Source organism: Nicotiana sylvestris, chromosome 4 (assembly GCF_000393655.2).
Source record: "Nicotiana sylvestris chromosome 4, ASM39365v2, whole genome shotgun sequence".
Classification (NCBI taxonomy): domain Eukaryota; kingdom Viridiplantae; phylum Streptophyta; class Magnoliopsida; order Solanales; family Solanaceae; genus Nicotiana; species Nicotiana sylvestris.
The window spans coordinates 49060664-49085635 of NC_091060.1; the positions used below are offsets into that span (position 1 = coordinate 49060664).

The 24972-nt window shown below is 36.5% G+C and overlaps 2 protein-coding genes across 5 annotated transcripts; both read right to left on the reverse strand.

The window, feature by feature from the left end:
• Positions 1-9320: 9320 nt before the first annotated feature.
• On the reverse strand, positions 9321-13035 carry LOC104223917 (peroxidase 11-like). Its single transcript, XM_070172845.1, has 5 exons — positions 13016-13035; positions 12591-12694; positions 11021-11133; positions 10641-10806; positions 9321-9887 (listed from the first exon to the last, which is right to left on the reverse strand). Exons 1-5 carry the CDS (start codon positions 13033-13035, stop codon positions 9460-9462), a joined length of 831 nt encoding a protein of 276 aa, XP_070028946.1. The 3' UTR covers positions 9321-9459.
• Positions 12206-17716, reverse strand: LOC104223900 (ASC1-like protein). Of its 4 annotated transcripts, XR_710235.2 has the most exons (8): positions 17528-17716; positions 15702-15931; positions 15207-15362; positions 14748-14933; positions 13931-14115; positions 13187-13251; positions 12960-13075; positions 12206-12694 (listed from the first exon to the last, which is right to left on the reverse strand). XR_710235.2 is itself a non-coding variant. In XM_009775440.2 (7 exons), the coding sequence occupies exons 1-6, from the start codon at positions 17663-17665 to the stop codon at positions 13220-13222; spliced, it is 927 nt and encodes a 308-aa protein (XP_009773742.1). In that variant the 5' UTR covers positions 17666-17716; the 3' UTR covers positions 12206-12694; positions 13187-13219. The 4 variants fall into 4 exon arrangements, 1 of the variants encoding a protein (XP_009773742.1); XR_710233.2 differs by having other exon boundaries at positions 12960-13251; XR_710236.2 differs by having other exon boundaries at positions 12960-13251; positions 15702-15951.
• Positions 17717-24972: the final 7256 nt, after the last annotated feature.

The window sequence follows — 24972 nt, forward strand, 5'->3', positions numbered from 1 at the left end:
AACCAAATCATAAAAATTCCGATCCGAGATCATATACAAACAAGTCAAATCTTGGTCAAATCTTTCAAATTTCAAGCTTCAAATTGAGAACTGTTCTACCAAATTCATTCTGATTACCCTGAAAACCAAAATCAACGATTTACATAAGTCATAATACATCGCACGGGGCAAGTCATGTCCGATAACTGACGAACAAAGTGCAAAAGCTCAAAACAACCGGTCGGGTCGTTACACCTCGGCTCAAGAAGACAAAAAGATAAAATGAGAAAATATCAGTAACACCACAGAAATCGTAAAAAAATAGAAGCAACATGAAATTAAGAAGAAAGATACAAAGAAAAAGCGATAGTTAGTAAATAGGTCCAGCACTCAAAAGCGAAATAGTAAGACACGACATTGCCACTAGCTATCTTAGGAAAAATAAATCCTACCAAACTAGTCTCACAAAGTTATGAAGTAAGGCAAGACTCAACTACCTCCTAACCTACAACCCTAATACTCGACCTCCATATTTTCCTATCAAGTTCCATGTCCTCGAAAATCTGAAGCCTCGTCATGTACTGCCGATCACCTTCCCCCAATACTTCTTAGGCCGCTCTTTACCTCTTCTTGTGCCCTCCACAACTAGCCGCTCACACCTCCTTACCGGAGCATCTAGGCTTCTCCTATGTATATGCCTGAACCATCTGAGCCTCACTTCCCGCATCTTGTCATTAATGGGAGCCACGCGCACCTTCTCCCGAATATCATCATTCCTAATCTTATCCATCCTAGTATGCCTGCACATCCACCTCAACATCCTCATTTCTGCTACTTTCATCTTTTGGGCATGTGAGTTCTTAACAGGCCAATACTCAACCTTATACATCATGGATGGTCTAGCCACTGCTTTATAGAACTCATCCTACTGTCCTAACCCGAGTCTTAGCCCCATCATACATGTCCTTAATCGCCATAATGTAGGGAACCGACACACCTTTTGCCTCCAAGCTTCTCTAGGAACCTTGTCATATGCTTTCTCTAGGTCAATAAACACCATTTGCAGATCTTTCTTCCTATCTCTGTATTGTTCAACCAACCTGCTAACAAGGTGTATAGCTTCTGTAGTAACGACCCGACATAAACCTGAATTGGTTGTCAAAAATGGATACCATCATCCTCACCCTCGCTTCAACCACCCTCTCCCACACTTTCATAGTATGACTCAGTAATTTAATACTCATATAATTGTTACAACTCTGGATATCACCTTTGTTCTTATACAATGGGACTACCGTACTCCACCTCCACTCATCTGGCATCCTCTTCGCCTTAAAATAACATTAAACAACCTAGTCAACCACTCCAAACCTGCTCTCCCCACACACTTCCAAAATTCCATCAGAATCTCGTCAGGCCCGGTCGCTCTGACCCTACTCATCTTACTCATAGCTCCCACGACCTCCTCAACCTTGATGCGCCTGCAGTACCCAGAGTCACTGTGACCCTCGGGATGTTCCATTCACCTAGCACAATATCCTGATCCCCTACTTCATTCAAAAGTTTGTGAAAGTAAGTCTTCCAACTCCTCTTAATCTGGGAATCTTTCATAAATACTCTACCATCGTCGTCCTTGATGCATCTCACTTGGTCTAAATTCCGAGCCTTCCTCTCTCTCAACTTGGCCAGCCAGAATAACTTCTTTTCCCCGCCTTTTTCCCCTAGTTCTTCAAACATACGACCATAAGCTGCAGTCTTAGCCTCCATGACTGCCAGCTTAGCTTCCTTCCTAGCTACCTTATACCTCTCCATGCACGCTCGTCTATATTCCTCACATATGCTCCCCACTAACTTCAGGTACGCCGCATTCTTCGCTTCCACTTTACCTTGTACCACTTTATTCCACCACTAGTCTCTTTTGTGCCCGCCAGAGACGCACGTCAAGACCCCTAACACCTCTCTCCCAGCCTTCCTTATACAGTCTGCTATCGTTGACCACATAGTGCTCTCATCGCCACTGCTCCTCCAAGCCCCCAGGGGCGACAACCGCCCTCTAACTCTTGGGATTTATCCTTAGTTAAGGCTCCCTACCTGATTCTCGGTCTTCCTCGAGCAGACATTTTCCTCCTCTTCACCATAATACCAACATCCATCACCAAGAGCCTATGTTGCATCGCGAGTATCTCACCTAGAATCTCCTTGCAATCTTAGCACAAACCTTTGTCACACCTACTGAGGAGGATATAGTCAATCCGAGTCTTCGCCACCGCATTTTAAAAAGTAACCAAATTCTCATCCCTCTTCGAAAAGCTAGAGTTCGCAATCACCAACCCAAAAGCCTTAGTGAAGTCCAACAATGAGGTGCCTCCTCCTTTCCTCTCCCCAAAACCGAAGCCTCCATTCACCTCGCCAAACCCACCTGCGGTCGACCCAATATGACCATTGAAATCCCCTCCTATGAATATATTATCAGCAGGCGGTACCTAGTGTCGCATCTCCTTTTTCACCGCGCCCCCGTAAAGGGGCGTAGGGGGAGTTTTCCAATTAAAGGACAATCGAAACGGGATTTATTATTTAATTCAGAGTCGCCACTTGGGATATTTATGGTGTCCCAAGTCACCGGTTGAATCCCGAATCGAGGAAAAGATTGACTCTGTATTACAGTCCGCGAACCAAAAATCCAAGTAAGGAATTATTTTAACCAGGGAGAAGGTGTTAGGCATTCCCGAGTTCCGTGGTTCTAGCACGGTCGCTCAACTGTCATATTCGGCTTATTTATCTGATTTTAATACATGTTGAACCTATGTGCAAATTTTAACTTTTTTACCGCTTTTATTATTATTATTTTTAACGAGAATTGTAACGTCATGAAAATACATCTCGAACCACGTCGCATCAATGCACCCGTGGTTATTGACACATTTCAACTCCATTAGATTTGGACATAAATGTGCACTCGAGTTTTAAGAAAGTAAATTATTAAAAAGCGCGTCTAAAATGACTAGCGCATTATTATCTTTGGGGAGGGCCGTGAAATTCACTAAACGGCCCATCCCGAATTCTAAATGTTTCATTTTTACCATTTATTGAGGGCCCTGCAATTTATGCATTTATTTGGCGAGGCTCGTCTCATCTCTTATTTAAAGACCAATCCTAAAGAGACTATAATTTTCTACCTTTATTGTCTCTACAGATAAAAGAAAGGTTCTAATTAATTAGCATTATTAATAAACCATCATTGAAAGTATTACATCACAATATCGAATAAAAAGCTTTAGTGAGCACACTAAGATTTTCAGCAGGTTGGGCCTCAAAGGCAGCCCAAAGAAAGGAAAAATTGTCAACTTTAAGAAAGGGGAGGGTTGACTGACGTTGGGCCTTAAGTAGAGTCAGTCCCAAGTCCGATTTGAGCAGAAGCAGTCACGTTTAGGCCCTCAATTGAGCCTTGATCTCCCACTGATTTTATTTGAATCTTGGCCTACTGATTTTATTCACAACGGCCTAATTATTGGAAAACAAATGATCAATTCTAAATTCAAATTAACATGCCAACTTTCGAGTTCAATTATCCTACGCATAGTCACCTAAGTTGTGTAGGGTTGACCAAACATGCTGAACTCGTACTCCTAAAACCTATGTCAATTTCAGATCTCTACATCCTAAGGATTTCTTTGTATGTGACTTATATCCGCAAATGAACTATCTAATGCATTTAAAAACAAAGAATGCCTGATCATACACTAGTAGGAGCTCGTAATCCATTTTAAAATCAAGTTCCAATCAGTAACTTACTTATCAGGTCTGAATCTACTTAACACTACAACCGATATTTTCTGCTAATTACTTACAATAGTTTGAATTTCCAATTGTGAATACGAATGAAAATCATAGATCCTAAGAGCAGTTTCCTGTTCTAGCTATTTTTAATTTTAAAAACAAAGTTAAACTACACAAAAGCAAACTAAACTATACTAAGGCTAATGAATAATCATAGTCCAATAATCCAAACAGTCCAGTTTTAGTTACAAATAAAAATCTAGTGAAAGTCTAAGGCATATATGAAATATAACGTGCCCGAGAAATTAACCATCGTTACAAACGAAAATTCTACTGGAATTTTATACTACATGGATCATGAAAGATATATCAACAGAGATTCATTCAGCATTTTACTTCATGTCCACAAACTCGAGGTTACAGGATATGTACCTGGATTGGGAAAAAAAACAGAACAAAAGAAGGAAGAGCAGTCAGCAGCAGCACAACAGTAATACGAGCAGCAATACAAACAGCAATCCACCAACAACCCAGTAACATATGCAGCAAACCCAGGTGGATTTGAAACCAGTTAAAACCAGAACACTCAAACTTAAACAACTCAAACGACCTCAGAAATGAAATCAGAAAAAAAAACACTACTGCAACACTACACCCAAACTCCTCTTAAGCTATCTCGAAACCTGTTTGTATTCAAATTTTGAACTCTTTTCTCTCTCTTTTCAGATTGCTTTTCTCTTCTAAGGTCTGCCCAAAAGAAAAACCCAGGCCAGACTCAAAAGATCCCCCCTCCTATATTTTTTTCCCTGCCCTTTTCAGATTGCTTTTCTCATATAAGGTCTGCCCAAAAGAAAAACCCAGACCAGACTCAAAAAGGATCCCTCCTTAAACTGTGTCCAGCTCCTCTCATTTATAGCTCAACTTTTATTAACTTTCCAGCTCTTAGGAGCATTAAGCTAATTAAGAAAGTATTTCTGCCCATGATATTCCTCAACCACTACTACATGTTTTGTTCTCTTTTTAATTCACTTGTTCCCCACTACTATATGTCCCGTTTCAATAATTAATTCACATGTTATTGGTACTTTTTACTTTAATTACTCCCAATAAACCTCTCATACTATTATTGATTCTCATCCCACTATTATGGGACAATACACTAGTTTAATGGTTATATTGGTACCTTTACTGTCAGACCACTCTCATTAACCATTTCAAACTTTTCAAATCCCAAACTACCCTCCTGAATGCCCTGAACTACTATCCTACCTCAACCCCTTTCAATCTGTACCAAATTCATCAGCTATAACCAATCTCCTTAATCATATAACTAAACTAATTCCTAATTAATCAGCAAACTACATCAGCCATAACCAATTTAATTCAATTCACCTAGCAGTTCTAACTCAGAACTCAGATTAGATCAAATAGCAGACTGATGCAAAGCTGCTAAGATGCACATGTACATGGGATTAACTGACTGCATTCACAATTCTAAATCAAACTTAGGCAGAAGGAATGATCACTGTAAACGTATTGAATCGACAAACAAACTGAACTCATGTGCAAAATGACGAACAATAAAGAAAAGGGAACAAAACATCGCATGAAATGAAGCAATTCGAACCAATATTCATAGTTCTAAACTAGCCTTAAACACAAAAATGTAGGGACCTTGAGGATAAACTGAATGGAACCCTACGGCTGAAAACAAAACAAACGACACCAAATAACTTGACGAGAACTACTAAACTACAGACATGAACGGATTAATCGACGAAACTGTTTATAACACATGTTAATGAACAGAAGGAAACTGGACCAAGAAAAGGGTCCGAAAGAGTAGGAAGAACTATTTGACGAAAATGACGAACTACTCGGTCAAAATAAAACAAACAATAGAAGGAAAAGGAAAACAAAAGGAAATACCTAGAAACTTCAAGGCCAAACCCCATCCGTTTCAGTTTGAAATTCGTCTTGAGACTTTGAAGCCAAAATGGACCTTAATCGAGTGTTCTCGATTGAGAACACTTGACTAAAGTCGGTTAAGACCTCAAATCTTTTGGATCGATTCCTAGGTTTTGTTCTTCTAGGGCTCGTTCAGTCGATTTAGGATTCGTCCAGTTCCGGCTTGATTTAAGCAAGACTAACATGGGATTTGGGACGAGGGGGTCAGGTGGAGCTGGGGTGTGAACCTGGGACTGGTTGGGTAGGTTTAGGGTTTTGCTCGAATTTTCGATTGAAGATTCGAGACAAACCGGGATGATTCGAGGTTAAAGGGGTAGGGATCTGTGTTGAGGGTGGTTAGGAGGTTCAGTGGTGTGAATTTCACGACCATCGGAGTCGGCACCGCCGGGTTTTCAGGCGAAGGGATCGAGGGCGGCTAGGGTTTGGGGGGCGTCTCTGAAGGGTTTGAGAGAGATGATGGGGCGAGGGGGGTTTGGTTTGGAGGGCGGGGGTATGGTTTGGACTTATATATGGGGGCAAGCGATTTGATCCTAGCCATTATATCAATTGAGATCAACGGCTTGGATCAACTCACTTAAAAAGATGGTGTCATTTGGTTTTTGTGAAGGGATCGGGTTAGACCGGGTATTGAAGTGACGGGTCGGGGTCGGGTTGGGTCAAGGCTTTGGGACCGTTTGATCAGTTGAGATCAACGGCCCAGATTGAGCGTTACTAATAGACGTCGTTTGATTTGTCTCTGAAACCAGCTGGTTTGGGCCTGGGTTGGGGTGTGACATTGGGCCTGAAACTTTCTTTTAGGAACCAGCCCAGTCCGATTTTAACTCTTCTTCTCTTGTTCCTTCTTTCTTCTTTTATTTTCTTTTTGATTTCTAATTATCAAAACTCAAAATTAACTTTAAAGAATACTAATTAACCCTTAATAATAATTATCACACAAAATTAAATACAAAGATAATCACACAATTTTGACATTAAACCCTAAAAATGTGAAGTACGTTATTTTTCGATTTTTTCATTTTCGTAAAACAAATTACTATTTAATTAATCCTAAATTGTAAAATTAAATCCTAAATGTCCATGCAACACATATTTTTTTGCATTTTTCTTAATTAAAGTAGAAATAACCATGCACAGACAAAAATACAAATAAATCACAAACAACACAAAAACCATTTTATTTTGAATTTTTGGGAGTAGTTCTCGTAGGGCAAAAATCACGTGCTCACACCTAGCACATAATCTCATCTAACCCCTCATAGAAGCGTCGTTTAACCTCCTCATCTAGGCCCGCATGCGGCACATAGGCGCTAACGACGTTTAGGGTACACTCTCCAACCACCAACTTAATAAGTATCAATCTATCATTCACTCGTCTAACCTCAAATACAGACTCTCTAAGTTCCCTCTCCACCAAGATACCTACTTCATTCTTACCCTTCTGGACTCCTGAGTACCAAAGTTTATACTCGTCCCCGTCCCTCGCCCTCGACCCTACCCACCTTGTCTCCTAGGCACACACTATATTGACCTTCCTCTTCTGGAGGATCTTTGCCAATTCTATAGGCTTACCCGACAATGTACCTACGTTCTATGACCCAATTCTCAACCAATAGATACCCTTGTTCCTTTTACATCCCTTGCCTCCCGACCCACCCCCTAACCCTCGCCCTACCTCCTGTCCCACCCCTCGCTCCCCCCGAGGACATGATCTCACTCAACCATCCCAGACCATAGCCATTATACCTCCGGCGGACTAAGGGGGATCACTAACACACACAAGGCAATAGATCAAACTAGAAGAAGGCAAGTTGTAAGTACAGGCACGCTAATATGGTGAATAAACTAATATGAACTAAGACGGCAGTAATTTAACTAACACAACGGAAGGAAACAGGAAAACGGGAGGTACCAAAACCCGCAAGTAGAATCTGGGAATTGTCTTGGTATACCCAACGGTGTTGTGGCCACCTAGCTTGTTCACGTCCAACTCTCGCCCCTCCTTATTGACATTCTGCCGGGCTGTTCTTTACTGTTTGCACATGCACGTCTCGCTCGCCGCCAAAAGCCACCAACCCTAACCTAAAATACACAAAAAAAAATACAAAGCCAAACAAATAGGGGTTGTCACCGCTACCACTGGTGATGCCCAACCATTGCAAAGAAACACAGATAAAAAGGAAGCGAATTTGAAGGTACTAAGTTTATGAATAAACAAAATTGTGCGTAATTAGTAAAAATAATGCACAAGAAAAAAAATGTATGTGCCAGCATACAAAATATAGGAATCACAAAACTAAAATAGATATAAAGAGACAAAGCTAGAAGATTGGATGAGGAGATTTACCCTGTGCAAGTGGGGGAAAAGAGATGAAACAGTGAAGTTTGGGAGTGGGGGTGAGGGAAAGAAGAAAGAAGAGAGAGAAGGAGGAGAAGGAGATGAGGGGGGTTAACCTGTTGAGGGAGGTGCTCGCCGGCATCGGGAAGTCGCCGGCTGGGAGCATCTGGATCTGGTTTTGACTTTGGGAGGGAGGGGGGCATTACAGAGGAGCGTTCAAAGAAGAAGAGAAAGGTAAAGATACTAGTACAGACAATACAGCCTTAATTCAAAAGTTAAAAGGTAAGAAATAGGTTGGTTTATTGGGATCGTAGAGAATGAGCTAATGGGAATGGTGAAGCTGGGGTTCATGAAAATTGGGTAGGTTTGAGGCTAAAGGCTTGGGTTGACATAGGGTGTGAGTTAATATGTGAAAAGGGGGGTATTGACGACATTGAGTATGAGCATCTGAGGAACAAAAGAATGTGTAGCTGTTGGGTACAGGCTCACTGTGGAATCAAGGGCCGGGAAGTCTAGGAATAGGTTGAAATGAGATTATATATGGACATAGGGTAGTTGAAAGGTTGCAACAGAAGGGTTTAAGAGAGTGCTTGGCGGAATATCAACATAGGCTCTAGTGTTAGTCGGTAAACAACAAAGTTGTAGGGGTGAAACAGATGAAGCGAGGTTCCGGGTACTACCTCCAACAGCAGACTGACCTGCTTCAGTTGAGAGTTCGCCTTGAGTGTTGAAGATAACGGAATTATCGAACGACGGAGGCTCTGCTCTGTTTTGGTTAGTCATCACTTTTATAAATATCTTCGATTTGTTTGGTGGGGCCTATAAATTCCACTATTTTGCTTAAAAGTTCTAGTGCTTATTCTCCAGTTTATCCATATATTTCATAGATTCCTCTATGAACATTTGTAGCTGAGTTTCGACTCGCCGCAACCCATTTCTGGAGATGACTTTTTCTGTTTAGCCACCATTTCGAATGCCAGGAGCCGAGGCTCTGATACCAAATTGTAGCGTTCGAGTTACTAAATTACAAATGAAGTAAGAACAGTAAAGCAAAAAAGAAAATTAAATAAAGAGAAAATGTTTCACATCGTCAATATCCGTCCGATTACAATGATTGGGATATAAATATTAGTAAGCTAGTTAAGAAACGTAATAACTCTTCTCAGTAAATAACAGGTGTTCGAGAACCTTATATAAGACATAAGGACTTTAGCTAATGGAATGAAAGCTAAGGTGTGAAGAAAAAATAACAAAACTACCATACTAATTGTAATACAAAGGAAACTTAAGGACTTAAATTATTATCACCTCATCTTTATAACTTAGTCAACCGGAGCTCCTTTATCATATATTCGTCGGACGGCAACATTAAGGATATCAATCAAATCGTCACCCTTAATTTATGTGTTCACATACCTGCAATTCTTCCTAACTTCACCATTCACACAAGTCTCAAGATTCGTAATGTTCCCTAATTTTACCATGGACTCCGCGAATTGCTCAAAGAATGCAATTGGATTTACAGCATATTCCTCAACAAGTTTTTTTGTTTGAATTCCAAGGAAACTTGAATAGAGTTCTTGGTCTGAATTGATGAGTCCTTCTCCTCTAAGCAAAACATGGTAATAAGAATTGTCAAATAAATTGGGCGTGACATAGTCCATGGCTGTTTCATTGTTGTCTGATTCAGTTCCAATAGGAGGACAGACTGATTTCAAGTTACTAAGGTATGTATGAGAAATTGGATTCAATGAAGTAGTCATTAGGAAATCTCCATATATTCTCTTCTTGAAATTCACACAGCGAGCCTTCCCAATTGTATGGGCACCTGTCATTTTTAGGCAGCCAAGAACAAGATCTTGTGTAAGTTTCCAAAGTATAGTCGATCCCAAACTCAGGATTAAATAAGAAGTATTGCGGTAATGTTAATTCATAAGAAGTATTGTTAACTCCAATTATTTAATTTGAAGGTATTGTTAATTCACAAAAAGTGGTTACCACCCCAATTGTCTCTATTTTGTTTTTGGCCCTTGAATATGCATATCAATTGAAAGCAAAAAATCTGATTTGGAAAATTGTCAATTTTTCAAATTCTTGTTGTTTAGAGCTATTTTTCTTTTTATTTTTCATGTAACTTTTTCTTTTGGTAGTTATATCTTTTTTGTCTCTTGTACTCTTTTCTTTTTTTCTATTTCGCCCTTATGTGAATTTTTTGACTGGTGATAATTAATTTCCACTATAACATTGTCTATTTATTAAAAAAAAATACATGTTTTAACTCCACCGATGTGAATTTATAATCTATTCCAAAACCTAAATAAGAAAACAGGGCGAGCTAGGTAGACGGTCAACGCATTTTTTTTTTAATCAATTATGATGAATTCCTTAGTCAACCCTAGTTAATTTGAGATCGATGAGGTTCGAGTTGATCGATTGTTTGATTAGAAAAAAAATTGTAAGTAAATAAGTGTAATTTCTTGTTACAACATTCATGATTAGTTCAGGTGGCTATATATGGGCTTGATGAAAGAAACTGTAGAAGTAGAACAATTCATGTGATGATCAATAGGACAATACTTACCAGAAAGAGCAACCATATCAGTAACAGAAAGGCCCTGAGATATAAACTTAGAAATAATGAAAATAAGTCCTTCATCAGCTGTTGGAAGATTTGTATCAGTTAAGGCATATCCTGCACTTCTTGAGTCTTTTCTACCTAATGGAACATCCCAATATGGTCCACCAACCTGCGACCAACATACACATTATCTATACACTAACAATCGTATTTTTACACCATCAGATTAAGTTAACCTACAACAACAGGTAATATTTATAACAAAACTTGATCCATTAACATGTTATTGCCGGTTAAATTGCATTGACAGTAAAATGCTTAAATTAGTGACTAATCTAAGAAACCTAAACACAATATACTAATTTTAGTAATGCAATAATTACCAGAAGAACTGCATCATAAAAGGCTTGTGTCTTTTCATGATAGAGTTTTTGCAAGTGACCAAACCCATTGTCTTCTATAATTACAAGCCAAAATTTGACCCCTTCAACTTTTGCTGAGAATACATTTACAATTGTCAAAACTTTTTAATGAAAATAAAAAACTTCTTGGACTAGGGGATGCACTTTTAGGGAATTTCTTTTTTATTTTTTTCGATAAGAATTCTTTTTTTAGTTTTATCTGTCACAATCTAAGGTTCGAGATCAAACTGTCATCATCCCAATCAACCCCCAAACTTTTCCATTCCCGCGGTGCAAAGGAAGACTCAGGGTATGTGCTCTAGTGTTTAACTGAAATCCGTACTTTTAATTCGAGCTATATATGATATATATAATGAGTCACCTATTCTATACGCGCTTATTTTAGATTTTGAATTCGCTTTGCCATAGGTAGGCTCTCCACTATGGTTCATGTCAGAAGTCATGAGTCTTGAAAGGTGTTCTAATGATGCTTCAATATTGTAAGTTACTAATTAATGTTACTTCTTAGTTTTCTTGGGCTAATTGATTAGGAAATGCATATATGTTTTTAAGGATAATATAGTTCCCAACTCCTTTATTAACATTTAGGTATGATTCTAGCCTTATAACAAGATGAGATAATCAACCACTTAACAAAGGGTGTTTGAACAAAAAAAAAAAAAAACTGAAAAATTATCTTATGTTGGACAGTATTTATTGGGAAAGATGGCCGGTTGATAAAAAGAAGAAAATAAATTAGGTCACAACAAGTTATACGTAGAAGTCTATAAATGCCAAACTGCTCGTAAAAGTGAATCCAAAATTTAAAGTTATCGGCTTCTGAATGAGTACATTGCTCTTATTATATGCATACATGTTAATTTTTTTTTTTTTCTTTTTCATATATTCATAGTTCAAGCCGAAAACGATGAGCTAAGTTGAACCTAGAGAACATGTCCTACATGTGTCTCTGGTCCCCTCGGAGGCTATGGACTGGATTGACATGGCTCAAGATATGAAATGGTTTCATTTTGTTTTCTTCTGTTTCCTCATGTATTAATTTGCACCCGTGCTTGTAGGAAAATCCAAGTATCCATTAGACAATGCGGAGTATTCGGTGAAATAATTGAGGTGCACAAAAGTTGACAGAAAAATAACACTTTCAAATAAAAATAACGAAAATGGGAATTGCACATCTAAATTTTGCTAAAATCATTAAGAACAAAATTTGACATCTACTTGGATAACTGGAAACTACTGTCGAAAGTCGATGATATCAGTTTACATCAACTTCTCTGGGCCAAATCTAAACGGTCGACCAGTTTCAAATCTTCTATATTACAAATTCGACATCATTATGCACACATTCTTAGTGGGAAAAAAATAAAGGAGAAAGAGATAACCTTATGCAAGCATCAATGATATGAAAAGGGTGGACATATCAACTTGCAAATGATCAATCTGTCTCCTGTACATGAGCAATGCCTTCAACCTACCTCAACGTTGGGGCCAGCTTGAGCGTACCTTAACTATTCCACCCGATACTTGCTACCTCTTACTAATACAGGCACCAGGTAAATTATCACAGCTTTTTTTGACTTTCGAGTCAAAGATTCAATGCTTATCTGGTTCATGTGAATCTTTGTTGTTTCCTTGCTGTACAAAGGAAAAAAAACAAGAATAAGAACAGGTAGATGAGTAGTTTTCTTATCTACAAAGGGCAAGCAAAAAGGGCCAAGAAAATTTACAAAATACAAGTTAAATAACAAACATATGGTATATGAACTATACATAAACAAGAGCGGATTCCTTAAATGAGTGAATGATGAATCTGTGTTAGATACAGCAGGAACAACAACAAACTCAATAGAATCTCACAAGTGGCCGGGTCTGGGGAGGGTAATGTGTAAGCAGGCCTTACCTCTACCTTATGAAGGTAGAAAGTTGTTTCCGAAAGACCCTCGGCTCAAGAAATACAGCAGGAACTTCTTTGCCATAATTTTTCCAGCAGGGAGGAACATGGATAATTATGTGTGCCTATTTTGTAGGCAAAGAAACTTGCATAAAAACATATGAATGCAACTGCTTATGACAATTCTTTACGTTATCGTCTATCCATTGGCGTCCATATGAAGATCTATCAAGTACCTTCACAGAGGAGATAAAACACTTGTTGCATGGTCAATGTTCATGGTCATCTTCCTCTTCTGAATCTGCATAAAATAGAACATGATGACCGATCAATAAGATATTAAATTCAAAACAGGATCTATAAAATATGGAAGCAAATATAGCTATAGATTAGAGAAGCTAGCAAATATAGCTATAGTTTAGAAGATATATGACGCTATTGACAAAAAACAAGTTATCCTATGTCAATTAACTCAGTGATAGAGAGCATCTTAGATTACGTCGTGTATGTCTCAACAATTTAAACCAAATAATTTATCCAACGTGAGCAGATTAATATGCTAAAAGCACACTTATCAACATGGTTAGGATTAATTGATTAATTTAGTTAACAAACAAAGGATTCAGGTCTGGTTGCCATGATGGAAACCATTTCAAACAGAACTCAATAAGGTAGTCAATCCTTTTTTCCACTCCAAAGAGAAGCTTGGTGATTGAAGCGTGCAATAATCACAATCGTATTTCATAACAACCTTATGGGTGGCATTGAACTTAGATAAGTAGTTAGCTGTTTCTATCCCTTAAAGAGCAATGGAGTGAATTCATTAGGAAAAGGCATTACTCTACACAGGTAATTTTATCATACAGGCTGCAAAATTAGACTTCAACGTGTGATGCTTCATTTCATAACAACTGAAATTGCCGCCATAGATGTCATATCAAGATGTTATACAAGATAAGTATGTCGCTTTTTTAGCTTACCAGATCTAACATCCTCACTTAGTTGGCCCCTAGACTGGATTTGTTTAACAAGCATCCGGTATATCAACACCCACCAATATATATGAAGAACCAGCAAGCAGTATAGAAGGGAATTGAATACGTAGTAGTAGATTGGTCCTTCAACTTTGTGCTTCTCCTTATCCAAGGTCTGGATAACTTCGTAACTGTGTAGAGAAAACAAAAAGAAAAGGATTTCCAAAAAAAAAACTCATAAACAACTTTTTCTCGTCAGTGAAGTCTCCGAAAACAACATGCAAGTGAAGTCTCCGAAAAGAATAAACAAGGGTACAATGCAATCGTTAAGAGAGAGGACATGGAAAGTATTAGAGAAAATAATCTTTCTCTTAACAAAGAAGCAAACACAAGTATCTTTACTGGAGCTATTTGTTTCTTATCAACAAGACAGTGTACATTTTAACTTTATTCTATGAGGACTATACGACACTGTGCTTCTAGACAGTGAAAGAAGGTTGATGAAGAAATGAGGGATATGATATGCAGCAAAGCAGTATTTCAATAATCATTCTGCATCCACCAAAGAATAGACCAATCCTAGATCAAACTTTCCAACGATTATCAGCGAAAAGTATATTTTTCAACTACGATCTGGTTTGTCCCCTTTCACGCACTGAATGCCTTACTGGTATCATCATATTATGATAGTCACTATGCCGATAAGGCAAACGTTCTAGTGGCTATTCCAGTATAACGAAGGTCCAATGAAATAAGCAATCATGAGAAGGAAAATTACTGAGCATAAATTACTTGCTGATGAACAGGTTCTTCAAATACTCACCTTGTACTCCAAAGAACCCAGAAAGGGAAGTATGTGAGGCGAAGTACAATCCAAGATAAAGCAAAAAGCACAAATGAAAAACTGGCAAGACCTTCAGCACCACTGTATTTGGACATTTTCCCTATTTCCAGGAATACATCACTGGCATCATGAAGCGCTAAAACAACTGAACCAACTCTTGCAAACCTGTACAAAGGTGAAAAAAGCTAATAGAACTCCAGGCTCATTGTTACCTCTAGGGAATTGCAGTAATTCTTAAATTACTTAGGTTGCATTTTCCAATTGAATTATTCAAAAAGTTATTAGTTCAAAAGAGCTATCAACCTCTTAATATGTGTGTGACTTTCAAATGTTTAAAATCATCATTAACTTTTTGGATGTTTCATCGCTTCTCTCAGAGTTTTATGCGAAAGTAGTTTGTCATGCAATGATCTTAAGCTCGCCTCCACAAAAACACACCTGAAAATATAGGACAAGACAATAAGAATCGCAGTGGCAACATGATGACTCATTGACACCCCAAAGTCGGATCGTCTTGTTTCCCAGAATATTAGTGCAAATATCGAATATGCATAGAATCCACCAGCATACATATACAGTGCCTTTAGCTTTGACCTAAATTTACACAAGACAGTCACTCCAATAATTAGTTAGCATGAACAAAAAAGATTCAATCAAAGCATGGAAGTCAAATTAGCCAATAGCGCATGAAAATCTTATGATACATAAGAATAAATGACGACAATTAATAGATTTTGTAAAGCAAAGAATCACAATTGTTTCCTTGAAAACCGTAGGAATTCTTAGCTGTCACAAAAATCAGTAACTTTTGACAAATAATTTCTTAAGAAATCACAACTCCAACTACCCATCCTCAACCCCAGCTCTCCACCTCACAAAAGAAAAAGACACGCGAAAACCAATTAAAAGTTCAACAGAAAAGAAACATCTTACTTATATTTCTGCTCAGGCCAGACCTGATTTCCAGGCCCTACCCAATAGTATCTGGTTGTTTTCAACCAAAGCTCGTTGTAGGTCACTGAAAGTGCGAAAACTTCTGCTGATAGAAAATACATACATTTCCATGCTGATTCTTTGAATTTCCGTAACCTTATTCTCTGTCTATCTGTCTCATTTTCCAGCACCAACCTTTTTTTACCAAATATTAACCTCCTAGCCACTTTCTGCGACATGTACAACCATTCTATATCAAAGAAATTATCATCAAAACAGTGTAAGACTGTGTAGGAATACAGATTTAGAGCAACAAATGAATTAGGGATAAGACTCTTGCGCAGCAGGGTGGACTCGGATTATTCTGCATATCCTTTACTTAAAACTTAAGCATGAAGGCCGCCATGTTACATTTTCTCATGGCTATGAGTTGTCAATCATGCTTTAGTAGTCAAACTCTTTAGGAATTTTAGAATATGAACATGATAAATAAACAATTTGCAGATTAAGGTCCTATTTCTCGTGATTCATGAACAAATTTGCCCCTGTCTTCTACCAAACTCTATAGTCCTTCTCCTTCGGGCACGGTAAGGTGTCATCAAACAAGTTAGGATCCGCTATATGACACTTATAGGTAGAGATGCTCTACATTCTCTACTGATACACATAGCTCTAAACAAACTATAACATCAGACCTAATGTAAGAATTATTACAAAAGAGAAAGAAGAGAAACAAGCAAAAAACTATCCAATATGGTATAAGGTAACCAGTAAAAACTTATTTGCATCAGGTGCTTACATCAAACCAATGAAGGAAAGATGTGTGTTTCATGCCAAATTTATCACTTAACCAAGGTTACACAAAATATACATTTACTTTAATCTTTAACTACCAAAGTTAAATTATTTGGTTTGGTATAAACACAATATGCGCGTAAGTTTTTGCTTGAGGTGACCTCGGTCAATGTCCAATGACGAACATAGAAATCGAGCAAGTTAAATACCAGATCCAACCACTCCAGAATCACCAAAACAAATAAAACCCGTAAAAAATACTAAGGACCCGTTTGGCCATAGATTTTGCCAAAATAAACTTGGGTTTTATTTGGCAAACACATGTTTGGCCATAGATTTTGCCTATATTTTGGCAAAATCCCAAAACCAGCTCAATAGCTGATTTTAGGCCAAAATCTTTACAAACACTTATAATATACATGTTTTTCTAAAATAAATTTGGAAAATATGTTTTGAAAACGTATGTCCGAACACGTTTTCATTTTCAAACGAAACTTCACCCAAATCAGATTTTTCAAAATAAATTTGGGAATCTATGGCCAAACGCTAGCTAAATATGTTGAGAAAAAGGATATTTATAGCATGTTTGGCCAAACATTCGAATCTTCTTATTTCGAAAAGTGTGTTCTGTCATAAATGCTTTTGGAAAAGGTAGTAGCAGTTTCTGATTGGCTAATCAAATTGAAAAACACTTTTGCCAATATTAAAGAAATAATTTGTGTTTGGCCAAGGTTCCATTAGTGTTTTTTGGAAAAAACTACTTTTCGACTTCTGAAAAATAGCTTTTGATTCTACTCCAAAATCAGTTATTTTTTCCTAAAGCTTGGCCAACCAACTCAACTCTCTCAACTTAACCTTTTTTTCAAATAAATACTTTTGGCTTCCCCGAAGCTCGGCCAATATACTATTAGGATCAAGAAACCTCTTTTTAATTTTCAAATTTCAGTTGTGCACGAGTAACCGAGTAACTGGAACATTCAAAAGAAATTACAATCAAAGAGAAAAATGACAACTTTTAAAGAAGTACATACCTCAAATACGAATTTATCAAGAAAATATCTGACAGTGGGAAAGAAAAGGGCAAACAAAGGAAGCACTATGAAATCTTCATATTGTGGGTACGATTCTTGTTCCCAATCAATATAATTCCCCATTTCAAGCACACCCATTTGTCTGAATTTTAAAAAAGATGCAATCTTTACATGAGAATAGGTGTATTTGTGTCTGTGAGAAGAAAACATATAAGTACCTGTGTTTCAACTGTAGCCGCCAGTTGGCAGATATGCCCACGTGGACTTTGACTTAAAAATGGGTTCCTACTGGTCAATGAATTCTGTGGTTTAGGCTTATAATCTTGAGCTCGCAAGAAGGAGATGATCAACAGCTTATTTTCTCTTTGGCCGTACTAAAAAGAATATTATAATATAACTTCTTAAATTTGAAAAAAAAAAAAAAAAAACTTCCCTTTTATTCCTAGTGACAAAAATTTTGTACGAATACAAATATTATAACACATTTAGAATACAAGTTTTAAAAATCTTATAACACATAAATATTGAAACGGATGGAGTTAGCATTTCTTATAACACATGTCTAAATTATGAGTTCCAAAAATTTATGAGCTCTAAAAATTATCCTTTTTCTTAAATTTCATGAGAAAAGTCTTATAACACATGTCTAAATTACGAGTTCCAAAAATTATCTTTTTTTAAAAAAAAAAAAAATTGCGTCCAAACAAACTACTCCTGTGTCATAGGTAGGGGTGTACTTGGAGCTGGATGGTTTGGTTTTTTCAAAATCAAACCAAATCAATTATAACGGTTTGGATTGGATTGGTTTGGTTTTGTCGGATTTTTCGGGTTTTCGAATTTTTTGTTAGGGAAATTTTCATAAAGCACTATCTTTTAGTAGTAATTAGCCACCTATAGATACAATTTGCTATATTACGGATTATAGATATCTTTTATGTGGTTATAAGATGCATTTGATGTATTTAAGCTATTGTATTCATGAATACATTAGCAAAAATAGGCGTGAATCAGGAGGTCCAGCTAATCAGTTGTTGTATTCGAGTGTATTCGACTGTATTCATGGAGTGAAACGTGAGATTACAGCTGGACAGATTATTGTATTCGACTGTATTCACGGTATGAAATAGGGGATTACACTGTTTTTAAAACGGAAAGGGAATCAATTAACATAATAGACTCCTAATATAACTCAACAAACTCAATTATAACACATAAATTTTGTATTTTCAGTTATAAAAAAGATTCTCAACCAAAAATACACCAAAAACATAGCAATCTTCAGAGAAATTATATAATACATTTGAATACATAAATTATATTAATTAAAAAAAACATATGAATACATTCATGGCATATAGCGAGACAGTGAATACAATGAAATACATAGAATACAATGGGATACATTAAAATACAATGGAAAAAAAGACAGTGAATATAATGAAATACATGGAATACAACGAAATATATTGAATTACAGTGAAAAAAAGACAATGAATACAATGAAATACATGAAAATACATTGAAATATATCAACAGAAAATCAAGTTGCTCAGCCCCAAACTCCGTCGTCTTTGTTCAAGAACAAACCCTAATTTCAATGCAGAGCGTTGTGCTCGGAATTTTAGTGGTAGAATAAGACATACGACTAATTGATCATGGTGTCAACAACCATTCAGGGCAGGCCTATTTGCTCTAATGTGGACAGCAGTGGCTGGGTGACTTCTACTAATTCAGCTTTCCATTACTTTCCTCTTGAAATGGATTTTTTCTCTTTTGATTTCCTATTTCCGCTTTGACGTAGGCGGCCAGAATTGACATTAAGTTGATGAAGAATCAAGTTTACCCCTAATTGTAAGTAGATTTTTAATGTCAGGCATTAAACATTTCGTGATGCACAAAAAAAAAATCTTCCTCTTTAAGCACTGTTACAATGGAGGATATCGATGGAGGAGAAAATCGCAAGCGAACTAGACAGAGAAGAGGAAGAGAATCGGAAATTTTAATGGGAGGGGAGAAGAGAATGGGATGTATCAAAGTAGAGAGAGAAAGAAAATATTGTAACTGATTAGCGTATTTAGTGGCTTAGGGTTAGGATGTAACCAAAATTAAATATTTTGCTATAAACCTTAAAAGGTATTTATAGAATATAATTTTTTTAAATGGTATTTATTTAAAATAAATAAGGTGTTAACCTTTGCTATATGAGGTAAAAATGCCTTTTTGTTACTTAAATATTATTTCAATCTTACTTTGTTAAATTTTGATAGATAAATATATGTTTAGTAAAAATATAAAAAATTGACAAACATATTATCTATTAAAATATTCTTATGAGAGAATTTTCTTAGTAATACATAATAATTATTTTTTTAGTCGTCTTACAATATAATTTCGTTGATGTACACTTTCAAGGTTAACTGAATTTAGTAAATAAACATAAAAATCAATATGATACCTAAATAATAATAATAATCACTTCACATTCGAAAAAGATATAACAATTTGATAGATCTTAACATATGATATGAATATGGAAGAACAAAGAGATTGACGCATTCCAGTAACACTTGATGAGAAAGTGATCATACAACCCATAATTTAAGGTTAATAAATATGGAACACATCATATACTATTAAATATTATATCCTGCAAGATAATCCCAATTATTTCTAGAGATTTTTTAAATAAAATTCTATATAAAATCTTAAAAGTATATATAAAAATTATATATTTATATGTCGGTTTGGTTCGGATTTTTTTTACTCAATACCAAACCAAATCAAACCAAATCTAATCGGGTTTTTTAATCAATTTGGTTTGATTTTTGGTTTGGTGCGATTTTCTGATTCGGTTTGTACACCTCTAATCGTACGAATTGAACCGGATGGAGTTAGCATTTCTTGTATATGACTCAGGACAGAAATAAGAAAGAAATTAAATTAATCCATACCAGTAAGAATTGATACCATCACTCTAGTACAATTCAAACATACAATAAAGAAACCACAATGTAGGCTTAAGTCAAAGATGATTGAATATGTAGAGAATCGAGATATCATTAGTCGAAGAAGATCCTAACTAATACAAGTGTGAATATTAGTGATAGACACGTGAATGTTTGTTGATGAATATTAGTGATGAAAACATTGTAAATTGGTCTGTTTTACCATCGTTGTCGCTTTTACGTTTACGCTTCTTAGTTAGTTGGGTTCAAAACGTCCTGAAATTAATACGTAGTTTGTGCAAAGTCGATGACCATTAAACATGGGCGAATGTAGAGTCGACGATAGCTTTTATTTAAATTATGTATTTGTAATAAAATTCATTTAATATATATAAATTATCAATTTAGAACTCGATAAAAGACAACAATTCAGATCTATATAATCATGTACGATCAAGTTTTAAAGAGAAAACAACAAACGGTTGAAAAAAGATGAAAAGTATTAAAACAAAATAGGACATCTCTCGGGTCATAGGCGGACCGATGGCTTTTGTTGAGGGGTTATCAGACCCCGTAAACTTCGACAGAAATATTGTATATGTATATTTGTATACCTTAAAAATGATTAATTTAAATCACTTGGCACCCTTAACGCTAAAAAATTTTAGGGGCACTGATTGAATATAATATTGTGCCCCGATTGCATTAAATTCCTGGATCCGCCTCTGTGACTCGATCGGGTGGTTGGTCCAATTACTATTATTGATGGAACTTGAAAACCATGTTCAAGAAAGTATTCGTTCCCTTTGTGCAAAATAAGTATAGAACATCAGGTATGCTGTAATTTACGTCAGACTAGAAAAGAACATGCAAATAGTTTGTTATAACTTCAGTTGTGAGAAGTTAAATTTCCTTTTCTTACATTTATTACAACCTATTTGGTTGTGTGTTATTTTCACGAAACCTAGTCATCACAATCAGATTCCAAACTATAAACTTACTCCGACGCCATGCAAATTGGTACTCGGATAATATATAAATCAGATTGTGCAAAATGATAGATAACTAAATGATTTTCTCAAGATTCTGGCTCATCAACTTGAGATTTTCAGAATACGCCATTTCATCTTACAGCTTGTTTGGATGGTCGTTACCTATTATATTGTATTGTATCGTATTGTTACTTTAAATACAATTTTTGTTTTGGTTGTTACTTAAATTTTATTGTATTATATCGTTAAATCCATCGCTACGTAACGACGAAATGTGTCACCTTATGTAACGATCGATTTGGTATGGTTGCATCGTTATTTTGTCTTTTTCTCTCATCTCACCCTTCACTATTATTAAATTATTTTATTTTATCATTTACCTTACCTTTTTATATAATAAATTTACCCCGTATCATAATTTTTCTTTATAATATTGCAAATTTATTCTTCATATTGTTGGTGCAAGATATCATGAAACAACGGCAAATGATATAAACTATCCAAACATATGTATTCATTAAACGATACAGTACAATACGATACATTATGAAACGATGTGTAACAACCATCCAAACATGCTGTTAAGGAATAACTGCACGATTGAATTACATGTTGCCAATTGAATTAAGTGCTAATAACTATTTTATCAGATTAACCAAGCAACACGTCATCTAGTCCAGGAAGATTGGTGAGATTCGTTGGTTAACGCCTTTTAATTTTCAGTGAGAATTCGGGTATGAATTATTACTTAAGCATTTACAAAAATCACATCAACATGTTTAGAAATAACATAAGGAAAAAAGTACTACACTATTATATATCACAATAGTTTACAATTATGATTATTCTAACATTATTTGAAAAAAGTGTAAATACACAAATATATTAATAATGACATAAGGTAAACATTCTTGTTAATAGTTTTAGATGCAATACAATTTTATGAGTTCTTTGCATTTTGCACCTCGAACTTATGTATTCTTTCTTTTATTTACACCCTACATAACATATTTTGATGATTTGCACTCTAACATTTATATTTCTTTGCAAAATCGTAAAAACTATTTTATGGGGGATAAACAGGAAAACAAAAGATTTACGAGTATTTGTTAAAAGTTCACCAAATCATATTTTCCGTAAACTTTTGCAACAAATATACCTTCTTTTCCTTTTTTTTTTTTCCTTTTCTTATCATGACTAGTTAAAAAGAACATAAAAGACTAGTACTTGTCGGCTGAAAATAAGTAGAAAATTGCCTCCAAGTTGTTATGTGATAATAATGTGCATAGGGTAGTAAAGGGAACTCATAGAAAGTCAGGGGGTATCTTAGCAAATATCACTAGTTGGCAGTTAGAGGTTGTTAGAAAGCTGTACAGTTAGGTGTTAGAGAGGGATTAGAACTACTTAAAAAGAACAATTCCGATTTTAAGGCATTGAAGAAGAAATAACGATATTCTCTTTCTACAGTCTAGACTAACCCTTTTGTAAATTGTTCAGGGGCTATTCTTCTGTTTTAGCTCCTTAGATTTATGAAATTCACACTAATTCAATTAAGTACACTCCATTTGGTATCAGAGCCCCAGTATCCTTGGCTGGAAATCATGCCGGAGGCAACGAGAAATGGATAAGAGGGTTGTGCTTTTGGTGCAATGAGAAGTTTGTTCCAGGCCATAATTGCAGGGGAAGGAAGCAAATGAACCTTCTCGAAGTAGGAGAAGAGGAGGAGGAGTGGGATGTTACTGAAAATTTTAGTGAGGAGGAAAATAAGGAGGAATCAACTCTAAGCCCTCATATATCGATTCATGCACTAGATGGAACAGTAGATTATAGGACAATAAAGGTAAAAGGAGGTGTAAAAGGGAAGATAGTACATGTCTTAGCAGATACAGGGTCCACCCATAACTTTATGGACTTGGATGTAGCCAAAAAGTTAGGGTGCAGGCTGGAAACTATCCCTCCATTCTCTGTGGCAGTTGTCAATGACAGCAAGATTCATAGTAGGTACATGAGCAAGGGAATTACATGGAAGATGCAAGGAGTGGAATTCAGGGCTGACATGTTAGTCATGCCTCTAGGAGGGACAGATGTTGTTCTGGGGATACATTGGTTGGTCACCTTAGGGGACATAAAATGGAACTTCAGGCAGTTAAAGATGGAGTTCCAGATTGGGGTAAAAAAGTGTCACTCAGAGGTAGTCAGCCAGGAGCTCCTAAGTTGTTGGATAATCACAAAATGCAAAGGTTGCTGCACAAATCTGGAGAGTTGAGCATGATGATCACAACCTATGTTCAACCAATCAGGGGTGAACTTGCTACTCTGAATTCCCAGCAGGTGCAAGACTCTGATGACTTGTAGAGGTTATTGAGCAAACACACTGCTCTCTTCGAAACACCTAGTGCCTTACCTCTTCACAGAAGCCATGATCACAGGATTATACTCAAAGAGGGAACCTCGCCTGTCAATGTTAGACCTTATAGGTATACTTCTAACCAAAAGGGTGAGATAGAAAGAATGATCAAGGATATGCTGGATTCTGGTGTTATCAGGCCAGTGTAAGTCCATATTCCCCACCTATTGTTATGGTAAAAAAAAAAAAAAAAAATGGCACATGGAGACTTTGTATAGACTATAGACAGTTAAACAGTTGCACTGTAAAGGACAAATTTCTCATTCCTGTGATAGAGGAACTGTTAGATGATTTGGGGGAGGGGGGTAAAATTCTTTTCAAAACTAGACTTAACGCCTGGTTATCACCAGATTAGGATGGCTGGCCAGGATATTGAGAAGACAGTCTTTAGATCTCATAATGGGCACTATGAGTTTGTACTTATGCCCTTCGGATTAACCAATGCACCATCTACTTTTCCAAAGTTTGATGAACCACATATTCCAACCCTTCTTAAGTAAGTTTATACTGGTATTCTTTGATGACATCTTAATATACAACTCTTCCTGGTCATCACACTTAGTACACTTAGAGCAAATTTTTAGAATCTTGGAGGATACCAATCTGTTTGTAAAGCTTAGCAAGTGTACTTTTGGTTAGACAGAGGTTGAGTACTTGGGCCATATTATCACTCAACAGGAAGTGGCAGCTGATCCAGGAAAGGTGAAGGTGATGATTGAGTGGCATGTGCCCAAAACTGTGAAAGAACTTAGGAGATTACTTTGCTTAACAGGGTACTATAGGAGGTTTGTGAAGGGGTATGGTACGACAGCTAGACCCCTAACTGATCTCCTAAAGAATGACCGATTTGAGTGGTCTGAGGCAGCAACTAAAGCATTTGAGGCTCTGAAGATGGTTATGAGTACAACACCAGTACTGGCACTTCTAAATTTCTCCCAAGAATTCATTATTGAAACTGATGCATGTGAATATGGAATATGAGTTGTATTGATGCAAGGAGATCATCCTCTAGCTTATTTGAGCAAGGCATTGCATGATAAGCATCAACACCTCTCAGCATATGAAAAGGAAGTGATGGTTATTGTAATTGCAGTAGATAAA